The sequence below is a fragment of the Plectropomus leopardus genome, chromosome 9, assembly GCF_008729295.1.
Source record: "Plectropomus leopardus isolate mb chromosome 9, YSFRI_Pleo_2.0, whole genome shotgun sequence".
NCBI classification, from domain to species: Eukaryota; Metazoa; Chordata; class Actinopteri; order Perciformes; family Serranidae; genus Plectropomus; species Plectropomus leopardus.
Genome location: NC_056471.1, coordinates 31,800,207 through 31,824,290, shown reverse-complemented (window position 1 = coordinate 31,824,290; position 24,084 = coordinate 31,800,207). Strand labels below are relative to the sequence as shown.

Sequence of the window (24,084 nt, the reverse complement as noted above, 5' to 3'; positions counted from 1 at the left end):
AACATCTCTGGTACACACAATTGTGATCTTTGCTTTGCTGTTCGATTCATGCGTTCACTTCCTGCAGACACATTTCGACGGCTGACAGGAGCAGTGAGTAAACGGCACACTGTTCTCTGACAAAGCAAAGCGTTGTAAAGCTGTGCGCTCGGCTCGCCGCTGAAAACTGAATCTGTGTTAACAACAGCTTTTGATAGTCAATAGAAGGGACGACAATGGGAGAGCGGACGTCCTCGCCAAAGTTGTGCAACGGAGGCCGACGATATGATGGAGCCTGCCCACTCATCTCTGTGACAGCCGGTGGGAAAAAAGAGAGACGGGAAATAAAAAATAGAAGCCACGAAGGCGTCTGTGATGATTATTAACGGCGTTCTAAAAATCCATCTCTCAAACGGTCGCCCACTCTTCCCCCTGCTGCTCTGAACGGGGCGGAAAACACAATAAATAGAAAAATCACCACATCTAGATATCATTTCGGGCTTGTTTCCTGCTAAATATAACAAACACAAAAGGATTTGTATGAGTCAGTGCGGAAAAGTATAATTAACTGACCTTTATGTAATTTCTCGTGATTGACTAAACTTTCTGATACACGCCGCCCAGCTGGCGCTTCCAAACAAGTTCAAACAAATGCCAAGAATTAAAAAAGATTTGTTCCAAATTGATACAAATCCATTTTTGGGGGGAAAAACAAGTTTTTGTCAGCTTTAATGAGAGAGGATGATTGTATCGACATGCACAGATGAATTAAAGATGACTGAGAACTGAGTAATCCATAGCTGCACTCATTTTGTCACAAAATGGTGTAAAATTAATTTTGGTCGCTTTCATCTTGTCCCGCCGCCGGGTAAAGATCCCTTTAGTAAGAATAAGTCATGAGGTGAGGTGTTCTCCGATTTTATAAACTTAAATATGATTTTTTCTTTTCCTTTTGTAAAAGAAACGGATGTAAAACTTTTATATACGCTGTGCAGCTTGAGTTTTTCAGAATATATCAGGTCTTACCTGCAGGAAAAAGCAACAAAACTATTTTACTGGTGCCAAATTTCAGTTATAGGGGGCCTGTTATGCTCATTTTCAGGGTCGTTCTTGTATTTAAGGCTTCTAGAAGATGTTTACATGCTTTAATGGTCAAAAAACACTTTATTTCTCATACTGTCTGTGCTGTAACAACTGTATTCACCCTCTGTCTTAGGTGCTCAGTTTAGTGTCTGTCTCTTTAAGCCCCCCCTCACAAAAAAGCTCTTATTGGTCAAAGTTTCTGGATCTGCTGCATTTCAGCATCTCTGCACTGTCAGTGTAGTTGGGTAGTGACTATAACAAAAAAAAGCGGCACTTTCTACCTTAAAAAATCAAATATAAAAGCTTCTGAGCACAACTGGACATGTTCCAGCAGGAATAAGATCTGAAATCGTGGAGAAATGAACAACATCAGCAGCAAAGATTACATGTTTTGTTCATGTTAGCATGTAGCTACATGTAGCAGTGTATGTAATTTTTGAACACTTGCAGTAGCGTGCCTGGAGCAGATGTCATATGAAGACATCCATCATGAGCTGATGGCAGCTTGTAGCCAAAGTAGAAAAAACACTGGAAACAGAGTATTCAGAGAGGCCTGAGGTGAGATTTTAGCTCAAAATGTTAACTTTTACACACATTCACTTCATCATTTAAAACTTTGTTCATGTATTTTTGTGAGCAGCCAACACTGTAACATTATTCATATGACAGAAAATCAGGAAAAGCATAACAGGTTCCCTTTAAAGGTTCTCAATATGCACAGAACTGTAATTAAGCAGGAAAATTATCACTCAACAACAAGAAATGTCTGTTGAATTTGTTTCTTTACGCTGGCGTCTCGTCATCTTCACTAAATATGATCTAGCGATTGTTTCCTGTCCCGTTGTGTGTTTTCATCTGTACCTCGTTAAATGATGTCAAGTTAAGCTTTTTGGCGATGAACTTCTTGAGGTGGAGGACTGTGGCTTGTGCTGAGCAGCGGATCCACTTTCTCTTCAGACCTCGAAGCTTGCTGCTGTTGCACTCCAAGCAGATGCTGACCTGTTGGAGGAGACACAAAAACCGCATCGTTACAAGTTACAGGCACAGGAGCCTCAATAAGACGGTATTTCATCGCAGTTTTTACAACTTTTTTTTGCCCCAACAGTATTTGAGTATATGACTTGCAGTCCCATTCAACTTTTCATCCATTTTGGCTGGTTGTTTCTGCCGCCTTTTGCAGCTACAGTTTTTGCCCTCAGAGGTTAAAATTTGGTATTTAGGCTAAGTGTGTGTGTGTGCTAAGGTGTGTGTTTCTATTTATGCCAAATGGCTACTAGCCTTCGACCAAAAGGCACACAACTTCCAAACGGATTCATGGATTTGCTCAAGATTTTGTGGACATATTGGTCAAAAGCCAAAGGCAGCTGATACAGGCTCCTGTTGCTAATCTGAAAAAAGGGCAACAAAGGGATGCATGCACGTACGTCAGTGATACTCAACTTACAAACAACAAACAAATCTTAGAAACGTCCTAAAATCCCAGAAACTTCCTCAAATCCTAGAAACGTCCTAAAATCCAAGAAATGTTCTAAATTCCTAAAAATGCTCTCAAATCCTTGAAACTTACTAAAATCCCAGAAAACATCCTAAAATCAAAGAAGTCTCCTAAAATCCTACAAATACCCTAAAATCCAAGAAATGTCCTAAAATCCCAGAAATGTTCTAAATTCCTAAAAAGAAGTTGGGTATCCCTGGCGCACATGCTTGCAGAAACTGCAGCCTCTACCCCGACTGTGGTCATCCAGTGTAGTTTGAAACTAAAAAGTGGGAGAAAAATAAGTGCAGTGCTGCTGTTTTTGAAACCAGTTAGACCCCAAGAGTTACTTATTTCCTCAAATCTTAAAAACAGACTGCAGGATTATAAAAGTGCTACGATAGCTGGTTAACTGCACCACGCGTCCCACTGAACGGCTATTGTCTGTTTGTGTTTAGCTTATTGGCTTCTCTTCATGCGACCATTGGCCCGTGCTCGTTTTTCCCCCTTGGGTGACACGGTAGGTGGTTTTGGCAGTCGATGGTTGCAGGAGTCAGAATGCATTACTGCCACCGAGCTCCTGCCCCCACATATCAAAAGACAGAAGAAGAGGAGGACAGTATTTCTTTGTTTGTGGGTGTCCTGTCACACTCAGTCTCTCTCTGGAAAAACCAATATTAGCCTTCGTTCTGCTGAGCTGTCGCTCCATAAGCAAAGAGCGACACCGTGATATATGTGCTTTCAGGTGGCAGCGAGGGAGCCTCCTGATGTGAAATAAACGCCGCGGCGGTGATCTGGAGTCCATGGCGGCAGTTTCATTACATTACAGTACATTAGTGAGTCTTTATGGGGTCCTGCAGCCATACAGCAACACACACACACACACACACACTCAGATGAAACTGATGCAACAGAGAGGCATATCAAGAAAACATCATATGTGCCTTTTTGGTGTCACACAGAGAGCGAGGCACTCTCTCACAGGCTCATTACTGAGTCCTGAATGATTGCAGCGGTCTGAGGCAATATGTCGGCTGGTATTGTGTTTCTTAAGTCTCAGTGTGTAGTTGTGTGTAAAAGAGAAGAGTCTGTGTGTGTGTGTGTGTGTGTGTGTGTGTGTGTGTGTGTGTGTGTGTGTGTGTGTGTGTGTGTGTGTGTGAGGGTTGAGTTCAGACAACTTTTGAGAATTCAAGCTTGATTAATAATTCAGAGCAAAGCTGCGTTCTCCAATTTCTCTCAAAGTCGACTCTTTAAACCCGAAATAGCTGAAGTTTATGAAATTTAAACAAACTTTTCTCAGCACACGGAGACCTTATCAGTTTTAGAAGAGCCTGAAGGTGACCCCGTCCTGAGATTTCTAATTTGAACCCCACTACTTCAGGTTTCTCTGGTTTCTTGGGACTTTATTGTAATCTTTTTATTGTTTTGTTTATTGTTTTTCAGTGTGTTACTGCCTCCTCTGGCGCCGCCTCGGTGCACAAGGTTACCGTCTGAAAGGTCGTCCAGGAGACAGCGGGGAAGTGTTCTGGAAGTCGGCCATGCGTGCAGGTTCGCCTGCCAGTTCCTGTATTTGAGTCACTTTTGCATCTTAAGTGGCATCATGATGATTCATGTCATTTTTAACCAAAGCCATCGTTTCTCTGGACAATCTTTCATTCTTCTCTCTTCATCTCTTCCATTCTCTGCTGCTTTTTTAATAAGTGCATTATGGCGTCCTCAACAACAATTATTCATCGCCTTATTTATCGAGTAAAGATGGACCAAGAGAATGAGATTTTCTACGAGCCCTGATGTGATGCTGGACTTTGCGGCTGTTTTTCTTCTTTTCGATCTCGAGATTGTAATAGTTCGAATATCTACAGCGGTGCACTGTATCTTACACCATCAGTCTCTTCATCATCCTCTTAATTTCCTGTCTGTTCTGATGAAAATCACCTTCTTTATGTCCATCATTTCCTCCTAACTCACAGGATCACTACCTCCAACATTCGGCACTGTAATTTGCTCTGATCCCACCTCATCACCCTTTCCTCTCTCTGCGAATCTCTCATTTTCATCAGTCTTCTTGTCTTCCTCCTCCTCCTCCTCCTCCTCCTCCTCATCCTCCTCCTCCTCCTCGTCTCAGTGACATTTGACACGACTGCATTCAGCTCACACAGACGGCCGTATTAGCTATTCCGAACGCATTCTGCACCGCTGCAGACTGTGCAAAGGGCAGGAAAGAGCAGCCTGCCTCCAACCGAGACGACCGGCTCGTTCCTAAAATCTGCCTGCAAATGTAGTGAACCACAAACGTAACGCTGATCTGCAGCTTTTAATGTAATAATCCCACAAACGTCATAAATTTCCCAAAAATGTGATGGCGGCTGCCTACTACAAACGTAATACAAGATTTACTGCATATGTCCAGAAAAGTGACGATATATGATGTATAAGTTAAGATGTCCCACAAACCCAAAAATGTAAAACGAAATTTCCTGCAAATGTCCAGGAAATACATCTATATGTTGTCCAGAAGAGACACCTATATGACGTCCAGCAAAGACATCTATATGATGTCCAGAAGAGACATCTATACTACATACAAAAAAAGGCATCTATGTGTGGTCCAGAAAAGACAAATATATGACATACATAGTATAGATGTCTTTTCTGTACAACATATCTTGGTGGTATTACATTTGAAGAAGGTCACTGCTGTTAAATTTTTGGGAAATTGACTGTATTTGTGAGATTATTACATTAAAAGCTGCAGACTATTTTAACATTTATGGCATTGACATTTGTTATGTTTGCGGGTGTTAAACTGCCTTTCAGAATAAAATGATGTGAAACCAGTTTTCTGCAGCGTTGCAGGGAGGACGCTTTATGTTTCGGATAGCGTCTGTCCGGCACAACAATGACTCTGCAGATTAATTTATTAATATTTTGCTTGAGAACGAGCCAGAATACAAATCTAGAGTTTCCATTTAAAGTTGGCTGGATGGCGGCGGTGTGGCGCTGTGGTGGCTGGCACTAAGTGGGTCTTTGCAAATCAAACACCGAAGACAAAAGACTGCAGTAATTGTAAACCAGCCTGTAACTCACATGGGGGCCACTTTTATAAAGGCAATAATTGATGTGCAGGCTTTTAAGGCGATTGTACCCACAATTATCACCAACAGTATTTTTATCCCGCGGCGCTTTTGTTCCTGACACACTGCTTTGTAGCCCACAATTATTTCATCCAATTTGCTTCCTCTAATCTCTGCTAAAACGAAAACCCGTGCGCACCACCTGCCACACGCCCGTGCGTATTAAAAAACTGGATTATTGTTATTATTATTAAAGGGCAGGTGCACCTAAATTAAATTTAAAAACATAAGTCCCTCTTACTACTTACTTACTGGTTTTATTTGTCCAAATTCTTAGTTATCTGACCCCGATAATTCTGCCTATATATAATTAAAATTAACTCTGCAGTAGCAGCGGTACGCCAGTGCCTGCATTGTAATTTTTGCCTTTAGTGACGTCATTTATTTGAGTATTTTCAAATGCTTCATATCCCTAAAATCTGTAAAGCTCAGAGGTTAGACAATTCAATGAACCATAATGATGAACTTAACCCTTTGATAGCTGAAAACTTAACCCTTTGATACCTGAGCAAACTGGCTTTATTTCTTTCAAAAACATGGAAGGTGACGAGCAACTTAAAAAAAAAAAAAAAATAATAATAATAACTTAAAAAGTTAGATGAAATTTACCCGAACAGAAGCAAAAAAAAGGACAAAAACAAACACAAATATGAAAAGGAAATTACCCAAAAAGTGCAAAACCGTCTTTTATGTATCTCAACTTTAAACATAATTAAGAAAATTATAAATATAGTTTTCTGGACATTATTTCCATCATTTTTTGATCAAATTTAATAATCCCCCCCCCAGCTAATTTTTAGATAATTTCCTTAATCTTTTGCTGCGGGACACTTCTTGCCAAGTTGCTCATTATGGGGTTTTTTCTGGTGTTTTTAAAAAAGAAAACTTTCTCAGTTTTTAGAGGTCTAAACACGCGTGAAGAAAAACAGTGTCAAACCAGGTGTTTAAAGGGTTAACTAAGTGAAAGAGAAGCTTGCTTTTTTGGGGGGTTATTTTTTAGCTTTCACTAGAGACGACAGCTTTAGCATTAAACGAGGAGAGAGAGGATGACGTGCAGCAAAGGGCCACATGTTAGATCGAACATGCCTTCGTGCGTGGGCCGCCCGCTCTACCAGGTGACCTTCTGGGTGCCAAGAGGTCATTTAATTACTGTCACTTTAAGAGAGGAAATAAGAAACACACACTGTGTCCATCAGTAAATGAGGGCTTACCTGCTCGTCGCTACGGTGATAGTCGTTGTCCTCTTCTGGCTTCTCCTCTCCTGCCTCCTTATTGGCCGTTTCCTCTGATTTTGTGTCGCCTGTGCAGAAAAGCGAAACACAAGGAAGAGCGTTGAGCTGCCATGGCGTGAATTTCAAATACAGATAAAACCCGCTTTAATATCACACACACACTCGTATCACAAAATCAGGCCATAAAAAAATTGATCAATTATTATGATTTTCTACTTTAATTGAGTTAATTTTTTGACCAACATCAGTCCTTGAAATAAATTCAAATATTCATTCTTTTTATTTGAATTTTAACCCTTTTTACATGATGCCACTAATTGTTTAGATGAAAAACAATGCAAAAAAAACCCATTATTTTTATATACAACATGCGTAATCATTTGCAGCAACATTGATTGTGACAGTGCACCTAGTAGAAAAAGTATATTTTCTCCATATGCCATATATGGTAAAAAAAAATGATGTCATGAGGTGGAAAACAGTAAAAATGACAAATTCCAAGACAAAAGCCCAGAATGACACCCAAAAATAAAACCATGCATGTATTTTAATGAATTTTTTATGGATCAAAAATGTCAGTCTGAATGGGTTTCAATGGCACATATTTTGGACTTTGGAAAATTCCATGATCAAACAAAAACACACAATTTTGCCTAAATTTATGCCATATGCATGAACACAGCCAAATGTATTAAAACGTTTGTTAGGGATTATATTTGCTCCCCAGAGTAAAACACAGTCACAGATCTAAACACTTCTAAGTAAAAAAAACTGATTTTGGACATTTGAGCTGAGATGATGCTGCATTTTTTGGCGGCTTGTTTTTGTCTCTCTGTGCTGCGGCTGCTGGGTGCGGTCAGCTCGTTAGGTATTGGGAACACCTGTGGCCTGAAGCTCCCAGTGTTACAAAAGCACACCTCACTGTGTCTCTGATGAGGGCCAAAGGAGGACACGCTGCTCAGCTCTTCATCATTTTCTGGATTTTCTTTAACTAAACGCTTCACTGTCCTCTCACTCACACACATGCTGGCACTGACTGCAGCACCTCGTCCTCTTTGACTATTTCAGCTGTGTTTTAGTTTTCAGTAAATGACTTGTTCATTTGCTGCAGATCTTTGTGTTGCCTAAAATTGTTGGTTGTGGTTTTTGAGCCGGCCGTAAAAAGGGCTGCACCAAGTCTGAAGCTTCATTTACGCTGACGTTTAAACTCTAAATCAACATTCAAATGTTTTCTGTTTGTTTGTTCTGTTCTTTCTGTTTATTCTACACAGTTGCAAATAAAGATTAAGCTACACTAATATCATTATAATATTTGTAAAACTGGAAACAGCAGCCACCACTAGAATCTGACTGAAGTGAGCCAAACACAAAGCCCCAAACTCAAAATATATTATTTAAAAAAAAGTAGATAAAAACATGTTGTGAAGAAGAGACATTATTATCGTCACAGTAAACAAGAGAGATGCCAAAAAAAATTATTAAATGTAAAAGGCTATTTTGAAAAAACTAAGGAAAAATGCCCTGTGATTTATATTTATAATTAAGTATTTTAAATTATTTTACAAAATTATTATAATTTTTTAAAGTTTTTTTGTGGTAATTTCTTGCTTTGTATTAATTTGTTTTACTTTCTCTTTTTTTGTTTGTTTTTTGGGGTTATTTTATTGTACTTTTCACAGATTTTTTTTCTTCTTTTGTTGCTCATTACCTTCACGTTTTTTGAATAAAATAAAACCAAATTGCTCAGATCTCAAAAGGTTAAATAAATAATTTGGTTGTATTTCCGTCTTTGCTGAACATGTTTTGCGATAAAGGAATTTAAAACCTGTCAAATATAGACGTCTGTCCCAAATATAAGCCTGTAGAGTTCAGTGATGTAAGCAAATAAATAATATTAAATAAGGATTCACTGTCCATTATGTAAATATACTATTTTCCTTTTTTCTGGGGACCCCCGAGCACCCAGGACACCTTTTGGGACTTTAGGGACAAAAACCTCAAAAGGAGCTTCGAATGTCAAAAACTGTCATTCAGTGCAGACCTAAAAACATGTCTTTATTGTGACGATCAAGGACACGGTTTAAAAAGCGAGACTTGTCGTGAAGTGGACATTTTTGTCTCTGCAGTTTTTAAACAGCCTGTGCTTGTTGGAGCGTAAAAACGCCTCCAGCAGAGTTCCATTTATAAGGCAATTACATGTCCGAGGGTGTCAAAGCGTCCTTTACACGACTTATCCGCCGTCTGGGAGCATGTTTCTTATACGAGGAAACTTCTAACCAGGAGAGAAAAAACGGTTCTGCTTCATACTGATTAGCCGACATGAGCGCTGGCGTCGGCTCTAACTTAATTGAGTTTGTCTGGTTTTTTGCCTTTTGTGGGTTTTTTAAAGGAAATGGAGGCAGATATGGGAGGATATTAGAGAGAGGAGCAATCTCTGGTGAACATGCGGGGAAATGGGAAGAAAGAGATTTCTCACAGTTACTGAAGGTGTTCAGAGAGAGACAGAGGCTCTGTTTAATAATACAGAGACCGAAGAAACCTCAACGAGGTACCACCTCACGCGAGCGTAAAACTTTACGAAACTGACGCGTCTCCCTTAGGTGTATTATTATTTTATGGGGACTGGGTGTGATTGAATACGTTTTTTGACTTCTTCTCACTTTTTGAATATGTGAAGTGAGTCATTTTGTATTTAGTCATTTCTTTTGCTTTGTGTTTTTCATCGTTGTAATTATTACTTTGCTTTCTGTTGGTCTGTTTTTGCGCAATATTTCCTCATTTCCTTTTTTACATGTTAGAAATAAATAAAAATAATCTAATCAAAATTATTTCAATTTGCACAATTTGAGGGTTAAAGGAAACCGGCCTATTAAAATCGCCTGAAATACCACCTCCCGTGATAATGTGAGGGTTTTTTGTTTTATTTAAATCACGTGTATCCATAAGGTGCATTTTATATTCACAGCTTTAAATTGTGCAGTTTGAGGGTTATTGGAAACCCCCCTTCTGTGTTTTGGTGTCAGACGGTGGGTCACTGCTGTGTGTGTGTGTGTGTGTGTGTGTGTGTGTGTACATACGTATATGTCGCACACACATAACCGATGAATCAGAGCTGGTGATTTTAATTATTGTGGTTTATTTGTTCTGGATCTGGTCGGTCTGAAGTCTAAAAACCAGCAGGTGACGTCACAGTAGCTGCGTCCATTATTTATAACGTTTATGGCTGAAACTGAAACAAATAACTTTGAGCATTTGCTCGTTCAAAGTTTCGTTCTGTCTCATTTCGTGTGTTAATCTGATTTGTGCATATAAACACACATGAAGACGGACACATAACCAACTTTTAAAACCCCCCCGTGAAGCAGCTGCTACAAAGTTATCCAGGACAGCTGTGGTTATGGATTTTCTCGATGGCTGTAATATTGTAGCAGTATTGAATTTTTAGATATGAAACGTAGTTATCAAAGTCAAAAATTGCGGTGCTGCTCGGATAGGTATTGCTTTTTCTGTAACCTTTAACAACAAAGAAATGCAGTCTATTCTTCCCGGATTCAGCGGATGTAATAACATGCTGTCAGAGTGTGTGTGAGTGTGTGAGGGTGTGTGTGTGTGTGTAGACAGTTTACTGCAGCTCAGGCTGTAGATGGGATTGCGTTCACCCCTCTGTGACCGTTTTCCGCTCAGGCTAACTGTCACCAATTCCCCCGAGTGTCACCGGCAGCGGTCTGAGCGTGCTCTGATGGCGCCGCTGTGGTCATCTCCAGAGTCGGCCGCTCTGATTACTTATCAACGAGAGGCTCGCTCTCATTGTTGTGTCTCACCTTCAAATGACCCCAGGAGTCTCTAAGTGACTCTAAACAGACATGTGTGACCCTGTGTGTGTGTGTGTGTGTGTGTGTGTGTGTGTGTGTGATAATGGGATGATTGCTTGACTGTGGGGATTTTAAAAACTGAGCAGTCTCACTCCTCTTTCTGTATTCATTTGGGATTTCTGTCATACAGTCAAATCACAGGGGCACGAACAACTAAAGTATTGAGTGAGGCCACACTGGGAATGACATGCAGTAAACTCACTGTGTGTGTGTGTGCACTCACGCATATATATAACAGTGGACTTACCTATCGTTACACAGTCACCAACAGGGGACATTTTTTAAGTCCCCACTTGGTGATGCTCTAAATCATCATAAAATCATGTGTTATGGCCTCTGGTGAAATTTTTCAGATTTTGCCAAGAGGGGACCTAAATGTGTGTGAGTGTTTATATCCATATTCAGAGCTGTCCCTGCTGGTTGGAGCAGGTATTTGAACGACCCATTCACACACGTCGCTTTTAACACTCCTCTCCAGGGTGAATGGCTTGCAGTCCCCTGTGTGTGTGTGTGTGTGTGTGTGTGTGTGTGTGTGTGTGTGTGTGTGTGTGTGTGTTGGTGTGTGTTGGTGTGTGGGAGGTTTTATTGTCATGAAAGAGAAAAGTGCACTCGGCAGACTCATCGCAGCACCGTGTCCCTCCACTTTCTTGCGTTAAGTGCTCAGGAAACACGGCAATTTAGAGAAATGAGCCTGTTTTCCAGCTGCACACAGCAATGTTTTTGTTTTGCAGGTGACGAGTAGAGCTGAGAAGAAAACTCATTGATGGGTGTGTGTGTGTGTGTGTGTGTGTGTGTGTGTGTGTGTGTGTGTGTGTTGGTGTGTGTTGGTGTGTGGGAGGTTTTATTGTCATGAAAGAGAAAAGTGCACTCGGCAGACTCATCGCAGCACCGTGTCCCTCCACTTTCTTGCGTTAAGTGCTCAGGAAACACGGCAATTTAGAGAAATGAGCCTGTTTTCCAGCTGCACACAGCAATGTTTTTGTTTTGCAGGTAACGAGTAGAGCTGAGAAGAAAACTCACTGATGGGTGTGTGTGTGTGTGTGTGTGTGTGTGTGTGTGTGTGTGTGTGTGTGTGGTGTTTTAAATATTTATTTAATCATAAATTAAGAACAGTCCAATAACACCAGCGGTGAAAATATTGTAAATACAGCACAGGCTTCACTTATACTGATTTTTTTTGTTACCATATGCTTAAATCATATTTTTCTCATTTGCATTGTCCCCATCAAATAAACTATAGAAGAAAATAAATGAAATCTTTTCATTTTCTTGTTGAATAAAAACAGATAATTCATCCTCACAAAGCCAAAGCAAAGTTGTTTGTTTTCTGTCTTGACAAAAAGCACATGTTGGCATTTCTCTGCACCGAAGACCAACTCTGGTAAACTTATTGGACTTTGTGTTAACAGCATTAACATTTCTGCTCCTCAATCAGCTCTGAGGAATTAGGAAGAGCCGTTGTGAGCGATGTGCCACAAGCAGATTTACTGAACTCAATTGATTAGAGAGGACCCAAGAGAAAGTTTCTATTTCTGAGGCATTCTGGGTAAATGAGGCTTTAATTAAGTGTACTGCAGTTCAGCTCGGCCGGCAGGAGCAACATTAACAGAGTGCCGGTGTCGCCCGCAGTTAGTGCGCCGTCTGCGATCTCTGCTTCACCGTGAGTCAACTTTCGTTTTCTGCTCTTTAAATGAGCGTTAATAAGTCTCTATTTCCTCAGACTGGAGAGTAAAAGTAAACAAACCAAAAACCTGACGAGTTTTACTGCAAAAAGCTACTTTAAAACCCATGTGATGACGCTGGATACGCGAACTCTCACCGAGGCCTTTATGAATACATTAAAAAGATGTTTTTAGCCTTTGGCTTTCAGAGATGGACGCTGATATCACCAGCTGGGCATCGAGACTACGAGGCTGAATTCATAATCAGTTCTGTGCAGAATAAATGCTGACAATACACATTTTTACCACACAATTGCACGTTGTAGACTGAAAAGTTCATTTTTCAGGTTTCAGCACCGCTGTGGTTAACACATGATGAGGTGTAGCCACAAAATATTCTGATTATTGTTGGGAAAAATCATTTTTTGGATTAAAATACCTGCTTTTGGAGGCAAAATCCCCTTTTGGAAATGCTGTCTCAGTAAAAAAAAACAAAAAAAAAAACTTTTCATAGCACTATACCCTGCTGGAAACACGGTTGGCAGGTTTCCATTAACCCTTAAATTTGCTTAAATTTAAATTGTTAATATAAAATCCGCCTCATGGAAAAACAATTTAGAAAAAAAATTCCCATTTATCACAAAAAAGTTTGTATGCTTGCATGAGTTGGTGTTTCAGGTAATTCGAAAAAGCCATATTTTGCAAAACTGCAAAGGAAGCACTTTTTTTTTTTTGCTTTTCTAGGTCACATGATGCTGTGGCTATGTGCTTATCAGCACTGTGTTTTTGCATCACATAACTCTTCAAAAGTCCCAAAAAGGTTTTGAAACCACAATTCCTCTGTGAAATCGTGATGTTGTTTTCTTTTGGTCCAGTGGGAAAGGGCCTTTAGTTATTCAGTCCAGATAGTGTCTTCAGTCTTTTGGAAAAGTGGCATCTTGTTACATAAAATATGAGAATCCTACAAAACGTTTTATACTGCTGCTGATACTTTGGACCATCTAACATGATAAAACGAATAAATGCAGTGACATCTGGCGTGTCGCAGTGCAGCAACGCCTTCGAACAAAGAGACCCATTTAGAAGATCTTTAGCCGTGCAGACTTCAGAACATTTCGCTCTCAGTGCATTTGTTATCACCACGGTAATATATTCACAAACACTGTACTGCTACTGTAGGTAAAGATAATTGATGGTTAAATGACGCATTGAGCTACAAACGTTGTGGAGGTGGGAACCAAACCTAAATCCGGCTGTAAATGGAGCTGAAGATTCACTTCTTTTCTCAGCTGCACTCGAGTTCGACAGCAGCTTTCACAATCCACAAAACACACAGAACTCAGTTATCAATACACAGTGAAATGTGTCAAAAAGGCCGAAAGCAAAACTGACCCGAGACAGAAAACATTGTGGTCAATGAGCCTCTGAATGGAATGCAGCCATGTTTCATTTTCTGCAGTTTTTCTTGTGTCAGAAGTCAAAAAACATTTGTACCACTGCCCGCGGCTAGAGATGTCATGAAATCCCTGTGTGTCTATTTCCGTTGGTGTCTGTGCAAATGATCCTTAAAATGTGTTTGTGTCTGTACGTGTGCGTGTTTTTGTGTGTTTGCCTGGCAGCTAAACCTGACTCGAAGCACCGAGACACGGGAAGCCGGAGAGCAGTTCCACTTCCATTTGAGCCTTAATTACCAAAATCAGAGAGAGGGGGGATTAAGCGAGCGATTAGGCCTGCCGGCGTGACAGCCCTCTGGGCACACATTTACACCAGCCCTCAGAAGAGAGCTGCTGCGGAAAAGCCGCCGTGCACGACGAGCAGGCCGGGGACTCATTCTGATTGGCTAAATTGCCTTCATTTCTGCTGCTTAATGGCTTCTGCTGTTACTTGTGGTCTTGCCTCTAATGTTACTCATTAAGAGTCGGATGCTTCGTTCCTTATATAGAACATGACAATAGTAAGAAGTGACGGCTTTTCATTTACCCTTTGAAACCTGAGCAAATTGGCTTGATTTTTTTTTTTCAGTAAACATGAAAAAAGAAGAAAGAAGCCAACAAGCAAATAATCAAGAAATGACCATTAAATAGAAAGAAATTGTTTGTTTTTTTAAAGTAAAAAAAAATGACCTGAAATTAGCAGAAAAAAATGAATAAATAAATAAATAAATAATGCAATTTGTGGGATATTTCATGCCAAATTGCTGATTGCCCTTTCCCATATCTTTGAAAGAAATCAAACAAATCCACTCAAGGGTTAAATGCTTGTTTAAAGGCGTCTTAATGCTGCACAAGAAAACTGATGATGATCCAGGTTTCAAAGGGTTAAAACACATTTCAGCAGTTTTGTGACTGCCTGTGTTGTAAATCTTGGGTGCATTGCATTTTGTGTGACCATCCAAGTGCTTTTCTATGTTGTTTGTTTGATCACCTCGGCCAAGTTGACCCCCACTGCTTTTTGGAGGATCTTCAACACGAAACTCATATCACATAATAACGGTAAACAACACCTTCTGGCACGCTGCGGCCCCCGTGTGTGTTGTGCACTTCCTTAAGGTCATGTTGGACCAAAGGAAAGCAGGAAGGGAAACAAATAAATCAAGTCACTAATTCCACTGAGGGTAATAATGGGAATCACTCGGGGGGCTGCCCTCACGAAAACAATTTGCATGTTTAACCAGACAGAACCAAAATCTGTGAGTGTTAATGAAGCAGCTGAGGAGGACGAGTGGGGGGGAGCGTACCGTTACGTTGATCTAGATGAGTCTTCATGTTGCAAAGCTCTCCTTTAATGTCTCCAGGAACCTCCATCCCCAACTTCTGATAGAAATCCCGCTGCTTCTTTATCTCCGCTGTACAAGAAGAGGAGCAGAAAGAGAAGAATTAGTCTTTTCCTCACGGTCACAGGTGGAAATTGGCTTGATTTCTTTCATAAACACGGAAAGACAGGACGGTTAAGAAGAAATGACAAGAAAATTAGCAAAAAATTACCTTAGAAATTACCTAAAGTGCTAAAATAAATTAAAAATATTTAAATATTTTTCTGTAATCTTAATTGTTAATGCATGATTCTATAATTAAAATAATATAATTTTCTTGATATTTTTCTCTAGTTATTTGAATATTTTTTGAATATCTAAAGATTTTGTCCCTCTACGGCTTTTTTTAAGCAAAGGTCATTTTTTGTCACCTTGTACACATTTTTTGACAATTGCGTTGCTAATCGCCTTTTTTCCCCATGTTTGTGGAAAAAAAAAAGTCAAATCAATTTCCTCATGTTTCAAAGGTTTAAATGCTTGTAAAAGGCACAAAATGGATGTTGATCCAGGTTTCAAAGGGTTAAAATTCAGTGGTGTGTGCGCTGTGACCCGGCTTTGTGTGTTTTTTTTAGTGCTCAGCAATGACGGCAAAAAAATTCTGATTTTCTGTGATGCAAAGCCAGTTTGTGAACGCGTGCAGACAGATGCCACACATGTCTTGTGCACCGTGAAAGCTGGATCATGAACAAAGAACACGTGACACTCACCCTCTTGAAGTCCCGGTACCAACTTGTAGACAATGTCTTGCATTGTTCTGTCATGGCTGAAAAAAGACAAAAAACAAGAACATGATTAGTTAACTTATTAGTTTATGACATTTAACCCTTGAAACTTGAAACTTGATTTCTTCCAAAAACATGGGGAGAAGGAAATGAGCAATGAAAGAAAAAACAACCCAAAAATTAGCAAGAAATTAGCAAAAGAACAAGAAAATTATCTGAAAATTAGTTTTAAAATTTTTTTAAAAAATCATTTTTAAAAATGGCAAAAAAATAAGGAATAACAGTTGAAAATGTGCTTAAAAAATAATAATTCCGTAACATAATTTTAAATATGAAATTGTGATTCTTTTATATTATATTATTTTTATTATAATTATTATTATAATCGTGTTTTTTCTAGCATCTACAAACATTCAGCAGTGTGGTGCTGGCGTGGTAGGTCGTAACAGTTAACAGTGAGATTGTCCCAAATTTCTAAAACTGTCAGAATTTTATCCCAGGCTTTCTTTGATTTCAAGACCGTAGCTGCAACTATCCTTGAACCTCTCTCACTGTGCGACAGAGGACCGACCGTTTTTGAGCCACGACCAAAGATATCGTCACACTGGTCATCTTCCATCTGGGACAGCCCAAAATCGTACGCTTTATACTGGGCTGAAGGCTTCTGGGAACCCAAATCACCCAAAACTTTCTGAATATGTAATTTAGGCTTTTCCATTCATGATGAAAAGCATCAGAAATGATTAAACATTAGCCTCAATTCAAATTTGAAATATCGTCATTTTAGTTTTTTTTTTTTACAGTTTCCTGAAGCTGGGTTGATTTGGGCGTAGTTATCCCCGATCCATATCAAAGCGTTTCCACAGACTTTAATGTCTAGATAATCTAATCCTGAATACAACTCTTCATACCACAAACTGTGAAAAAACTATTTTGACAAAAAGCAGGAAATTTTAACTTTGCGTTTACTGACTAATGTGAAATGATTGAGCCTGAAACGCTGAAATGACGCCCGCTCTCAGAGGCCGGTGTGCAGCATATGCTGGCAGTCGCAGTGTTAAACAGCATCTCCCTGTTTGGCAGAGCAGGTGACAGCGGTGCAGTGTGAACTCAGGTCTGCCGTCACCGTGCTGGTGACTTTTGACAACCAGCCGGGGCAGCTGGCTCACGGACACGACATGTTGGGTTTGTTGCAACAGTACGGAGATAAAAAAAAAAAAAAAAAAAAAAAAAAAAAAAGTTGGTGCATTTGTCTCCCAGTATCTGCCAGGAGTCTCTCTCGCTCCAAAAAGCAGCAAAACACTGACCCCTGCTGAACAGAGGAGGTACTACTATAATTATTATTATTATTATTATTATTATTATTATTAACAACAACAATAATAATAATATAACTACCATTAATATAATAAATTATTAGTAGTAGTATTATTGTTGTTATTATTATTATTAATAATAATAAAACAGTACTATTAAAAGTTATTATTATAATTTTTATTATTATATGTATAGCACCTTTTGTTGCTATGTTTTGTTGCTAAATGTTTTACATGCAAACCTCATAATACATAGAATTATTATGTGTGTGTGTGTGTGTGTGTGTGTGTGTGTAAAATGAAATAGCACTAAATAAAATCATTATACAGCACATGGACACAATAACTCCAGCTGGTCTGCATCAGCCACGTTTGTCTGTCTAAACAGTTGACTGATTGATGAACTGACTGAAGACTGCCGTGCTGTTTTTTTACAGGGGTTTAAAGTTACGTTAAGTATGATTTTGTGATGATTTTATTTTCAAGTGTGTGAAACTAAAGTGGATTAAAAGCATCAAGGAGAGCTTCGCTCGACAGCACGAGAGGCCGGATTAATTCTGCGGAGCTAATTCTCTGTGAGGAGGCGTCTGATTTTGAGTTAAACCAAAAAACATCATCTTTGATCACTCTCGTTGATGAGCAGATGGATTTCATCCGTCATCTGCTGGGAGTTTTGCCTTCAAATCAGTTGTGATGTTTCCCAACAACTCCAATTTCCTGCAAACAACGAGGCAAAAAAAAAACAAAACAGCTGTGCGAGGAGCTAATGTGTTTGAAATGGAGCATTTCCTGCCAAACAACGAGTGTGCAGACAGCGCAGTTTAGACGGTAATGACTAAATTACTGCTACACATTAAGTTTGTGTGTCGCATTAATCAGACATTAATGCATGAGCGCTCAGAGGAGCACCAACAACAACAACAACATCCCTCTGAGGGGAGGCTGCAGTCTGTGAGCGCCTAAAAACACAAGAAGAAGCAGAGCTGACTTCCAAAATGTTTCCTCCTCATGAGAGAAAATCATCGTTTAAAGTCTTCGGTTTCAACAGTTCGGGCCGAAGTCTGAGTGTGCAAATTTCACAGAAGGAAACTTATTTTTCTCATTAAATAAGCCAAGCCAACGTCTACTTCCTGTGGTCCACTACGTTTCATAAAACTGTGATTGTGCTCAGTTACGGCGCATTACGGATCTTGAATGATAGATAAAGTCCGATATGTCATATAGTGCAGCTCTTTGGGTGAAGAACTGCACATTACTGCTGTCCACCTCTTATCGCCAAAGCTGCTATTTTTTAGGAATTAGAAAGAAAACGCTGATTTTAAAAAGATCCAATGGAGACAGGAGGTTTAGTCACAAGCTTTTTTAACATTTTATTGGTTGAGAAATGGTAAAAACACACTAACAGATGCAGAGACGGACTGATAGAGTCAATTTATGACAAAAAGTGAAAATAGTGAAATGTGGAAATACGAGGTTTGTGCCCGACGATGATGATATCTGACTTAAGCCCGCCACAAACTAAAAGATTTTAAAATAATGTGAGCGATGGCACACATGACGACAAATAACGACAAATTTATCAGTTCTGTTTTTCTAATCAGGGATCGACTGATATTGGTTTTTCAGGGCCGATACTGATTATTAGTACTTAATAAGACAGATAACCAATATTTGGAATTGATATGCATTCACAATAAAAATAAAAATGAGTGCGAAGAGATGACCAACACAGCACACTGACAGACTAACAACCACCAACAACCAGAGTCTCGACTCTGATCGTGGAACTTTTAACAACATTGAACATGTTTAATATTAAGGATTTCTAATCAGGGCGTCCCTGATCGTCTTCGGAGCAGATCGGGGGGTAAAATCACTCTAAACACACCTTCAGGAAAATCTGGGAAATTCATCTTTAGAAACACCAGATAATCTGGCCTCTGCTGACTTTGGTCAGGAGGGAGGAATCCAGCCCAAAATCAGCCTCATGTCTTTCAGTGTGAACCCCACTTCACTGAACTGTGTATTTTTAAGAGGCTCATTTAGGAAAAGAAAGATTGCAAATGAGTTTAGGTTAAAATGCTGTTATAGCATTCATTTATCTACTGAACCCCCCTGTGATTATGTATTTATGCCTACAAAAATACAAAAAAAATTATTCAGCAGACTGACCATGGTGTGTTTTTTTTTTTTTTTTTTTTTGCTGAAAAAAGAAGCGGCACTTTTGTCCTTGGTAGGTTATTGTTTACTGGCTGTGCAGAGCTGATTAAATACAGAGAGAAACCTGAAGAGAGAGAGGGAACTGAGAGACAGCAGCTCACTGTACCTGTGTGTGTGTGTGTGTGTGTGTGTGTGTGTGTGTGTGTGTGTAGGGTCTGCGGCGGCTCCCTCACTCACCCGATATACTGCAGTGGATGGCTCTGATGAATAACAATCCTACACGTGGGGCACGTGTTGTTTTCCTCCAGATACTTCACTAGGCAGCTTCTACAGACTGGAGACACACACACACACACACACACACACACACACACACACACACACACACACACACACACACACACACACACACACACAGACACACACACACACACACACAGGGGAGATGTGGTTACTCTCAGAGCTACAGATTTATAAATACACACACACACACACACACACATATATACATATACATACATATATATATATATATATATATATATATATAAATAGAGTATATACCCACTGGACAACAATGATACCATGTATTTAGTATGTTTCCAGATAAATGCTACATATGACTAATAGTACATGAGAAAGTAAAGCTTTACTTATATATCAGCTAAATGATTATTTGACTTCACAGTGACAGAAACAAAGCAGTTTATGTGGCAATTCTGCAAAAAACAAAAAGAAAAGGACGTCCACACCGACATAATGACACACTCTTTATCCGGATCACTGTTTCCGCAGCTGCAACACTCTGATTTTGATGATCAAATAATCATGTTTTAACAGAAATGACTTCACCTTTCACCTGTGCAAATGTTGATAATACAGAACACGTTTTTTTAAAAACCGGCCCTGCAGAAGCGCCTCCATCGAACCCGGCTCCACCTGACATGTTTTACACCTCAGTTTTTACTGCGGTGGAGCTCAGTCTGTCTGAACAGCTGCATCGATGACGTGAGGTGAATCTCTTTGTCTCAACTCTCGATGGTGGAGACCCTTTTTTTCCCAAAGTGAGAGGGAGAATCAAAGCGTCTCGTCTGCACTCTGATGTTTACAGCGAGCAGAGCGGCTCCATCTGCGGTAGAAGAGCGACCTCTAGTGGAAAGACGAGGCGTTACACAGTCTGGTTCACCTGACACACAAGTTCCCTCATGATGCTGCAAGCTCGTTACCACTCAGGTGTTTCAGTATCTGCATTAAAGCTAATTATAGTTGTTTAATCCGGGTTTATTCACATTTCGCACACACACTTTCCCATGATTTTAAGGCAAATTTTTCAAGACCATAAAATAACATAAAATTGGCAGCAGCATGACCTACGTTTTTTATTTTGGCTTTGAGGAGAAGCACACATCAAATTACCATATTTTTGTTATTATTTTACTGACATTTTTTAAAAGATAACATGCTTTCCTGCAGAGTTTTGGAGGCATGTTTAAAAAATAAAAATAAAGTGGCCTTCTTCTAATATATTTCTTATTTTATTTATTAATTCATGTTTAATTTCTAAAGAAAAAAGTTGCCTTTTTTTCTGTAAAAAATTTGGGGGATTTTTTTTTTTTTTTTTAAAGAAAACATGCCTTCCAAACCAACCAAACAATTGCAGAAATTATCATTGGATTTTCAAATTTCCAACAGTCCTTGAACACATTATTTGTTATTATACTTGTTTGTGAGACAAAATTCCATGACTTTTCCAAAACTTTCAGGGTATATTTAGTTTTCCAAAGCTTTTCCAGGCCTGGAAATTGCTATCTGCAAATGCCAATAATTAAATTAGATTAAAAGGTTTTTCATGACTGTGCAAATCCTGCTTTATGCTGCAAAGTTTGGTTGTGTGGATCTAAAAAGAAGCAGCGAAGTTAAGATACTCAGAGTCAATGTTGGGATTGATTTGTTGTTTTTTTCTCACTTTAAATTAACAAAAAGCTTTCGCTCCAATCTGTTTCAGACGAACCACGGAGCGACTGATGAGTCCACGCTGCTCTTTGATTAGATTATTCTGACCGGCCCAAACGCTCTGCACCAGGAATAAATGTGTCGAGTTCGATTAATCAGCTCCAAACGCAGCGGGGGTGCCTCTGCCTCCGAGCTCTAAATCCACAGACTTTATTCATTATTCTGCGCTTTTATTATTTCACAACAACACGTCAACTCCGCCCAAAGCTCATGTGAGCGTTAAAGGGCACTTAAGGCTGCAGATGAAGTAATCAGGCTGAGACCTTGTTAAGTCTTACAAAACGGCTAATTCAAGGTCAGACTGCTTCCTTTTCTCTGCAGCAGGCAGGAAAACCAAAACCAACGTTCAGTTCAGTGCAGAAAGCTTCACCTGTAGAGCTGCTGCGAAGCTCCTGCAGCCGTTCAACAACCAAAACCAAGAATCACTGAGGCTGACGAGCACAAAGGGTTTAAGGGCCCCAAAACCTCCTGGATTTTAAAGGGAGTAAGAAAACTTTTGTTTTTTAAATATACAGCTGTCACTTCTTAATTAGGAGTCTGTGCCCACAGCAGGTGATCTGAATCACCTCAGAAAAACTGACATTCACCTAAAATGAACTGAGCAAAGAAAACAACAGCGAGAGCCAAATAATAAGAGGCTGCTACAGGCCGACACCTTCACATTTCATTCATTTTGTGAAGATTTTTTTTTTTTTTAAGTTTAGATTATTCAAGATATAAATTTGAAATAAATCACAGATTAAGGACATTGTGAAGACCTGAACACAAGTTATGTTCACATTCTTCACTCTCTTCTATTCTCAGTGTTAAAACTTCATATTTTGTGTTTTTTTATTTCTGTCTCGTTTATTTCCTCTTTTTCTCCGTTCTGTGAAGCACTTAGTAATTTCTGTTTTTGAAAAATGCTGCATGAATAAACTAAATTCTGCTAATCGAACTCTGTGCCGCCCCTCCCCCGTCTCACAGGATCACAACCTCATCAGGCACCTGTGAGGGTCTCTGGCTTGATTAAGCTCACCTGAGTAAGAGGTTTTAAAAGCTGCTTGTGTGTTCATTCACACATCCACCCTGCATCGTACATCCACCCTGCAGCGCACATCTACCCTGCATCGTACATCCACCCTGCATCGTACATCCACTCTGCAGCACACATCCACCCTGCATTGTACATCCACCCTGCATCATACATCCACCCTGCATCGTACATCCACCCTTCAGCACACATCCACCCTTCAGCACACATCCACCCTGCAGCGCACATCCACCCTGCATTGCTGTGCATGTGTTGTGCATGCACGGCTTTAAGTGCTGACTTAGAAATCTACACACTCCACCTGTAATTAGTACGGAGCCACGAAATGAATATGGGGGAGAAAACAAATAGACGGTAGGAAAAAATGTTATTGGTGGAAAAAAAATAAATGGAGAAAAAAATTAGATGGGAGAAAAAAAAATTCTCCCTAGAAACTTCTGCATTCTTCTAGGGAACTTTCAATAAACCTTAATTTTATTTTTTAATTGTTTGTTTTTAAGTAAATCCTCTGAGTGAACAGAGCCAGAAATGTAAAATGTACAGTCAGACTGGCTGCATATTCAACTTTCTAAAGCCATTAAAACACCTTTAATTGTTAAATTATGCTCATATTCCAAATGAAGAAAATAGGCCCATATGGTCTTCATGGGGCCTTTTTAATTTTTGTTTCTGAACTGCTTCAGCTGAAGCACGAGAAGTCGCATAATGTCACTCAGTGGAAACGCAGTCGTCTCGTGTTTTATCAACATTTTGAAAATATTGTTCAGTTTTAAGCAAATCTGTAATGTAAACCAGCATACTGTCAACTGGCCAACAGACACTTTATAACTGTTAGTGTGACAGACACACACACACACACACAGTCTGAAGGCAGTGCTGTAAGTCAAAATGCAGCCACAGACAGAGCTGCAGGGATCACAGAGGCATCACTCTGCCTCCAGGACTCTTCCCATCGGGGACAAAATCCTGAAGGCAAAACCTTCAGAGACAAACACAACCAGTGTGTCAAATAAAACCTGAAAACACAAAAAAAGACAAAAAAGAAAACTGACAGACAGGAAGTGTGTGAGGAGGGACCTACAGGTGTGTAAGCACTCGGTGACAGTGGTGGCGTCGATCAGGTAGCCATCACACAGACGACATGTGATGTGGGCGTTGATGTGACACAGCTTGATCTTCCTCGTCAGCATGTCGGGGTTCTGCAGAGGAAAAACACGACAGAATTAACGATCAAAGCTTGACGCAGAGGTCAAAGTTCACTGCAGCCGCTAAAGAGCTATCTTTAGGATGTTTGGACGTCTTTAATCACGATCTGTGAAATGTTGGCAGCAGTTTCATTGATTAAAAACACTTTAACATTACAACGTTACAAAATGTTACAAATGCTTTCTTTCTAATTTCAGTGAAAAACTACAATATAAAAACACTATTTGTACAACAAAAAACATGAAAACTTTATGTCTTTAGTGTAAGATTTCTTTTTCTACAGAAAACAATTTAAGTAACTACATGCAATTACTACAAAAACTTATTTTTAGGGCTGCAAATTTTTTCTTTGGATTAATCGATTAGTTATTTAGTCTGAAAAAATGT

General features: G+C 39.5%; 1 protein-coding gene across 2 annotated transcripts in view; it reads right to left on the bottom strand.

The window, feature by feature from the left end:
• The window catches only part of LOC121948077 (polycomb group RING finger protein 3), a 63,812-nt gene that overhangs the window by 5,376 nt on the left and 34,352 nt on the right, over window positions 1–24,084 (bottom strand). For both annotated transcript variants that reach the window (XM_042493338.1, XM_042493339.1), the window contains exons 3-8: window positions 23,573–23,690; window positions 19,683–19,779; window positions 15,955–16,010; window positions 15,173–15,280; window positions 6,882–6,970; window positions 1,924–2,061 (exon numbers count right to left, since the gene is read on the bottom strand). In XM_042493338.1, coding sequence (XP_042349272.1) covers window positions 1,924–2,061; window positions 6,882–6,970; window positions 15,173–15,280; window positions 15,955–16,010; window positions 19,683–19,779; window positions 23,573–23,690 — 606 coding nt within the window. The remainder of the gene's footprint in view (window positions 1–1,923; window positions 2,062–6,881; window positions 6,971–15,172; window positions 15,281–15,954; window positions 16,011–19,682; window positions 19,780–23,572; window positions 23,691–24,084) is intronic.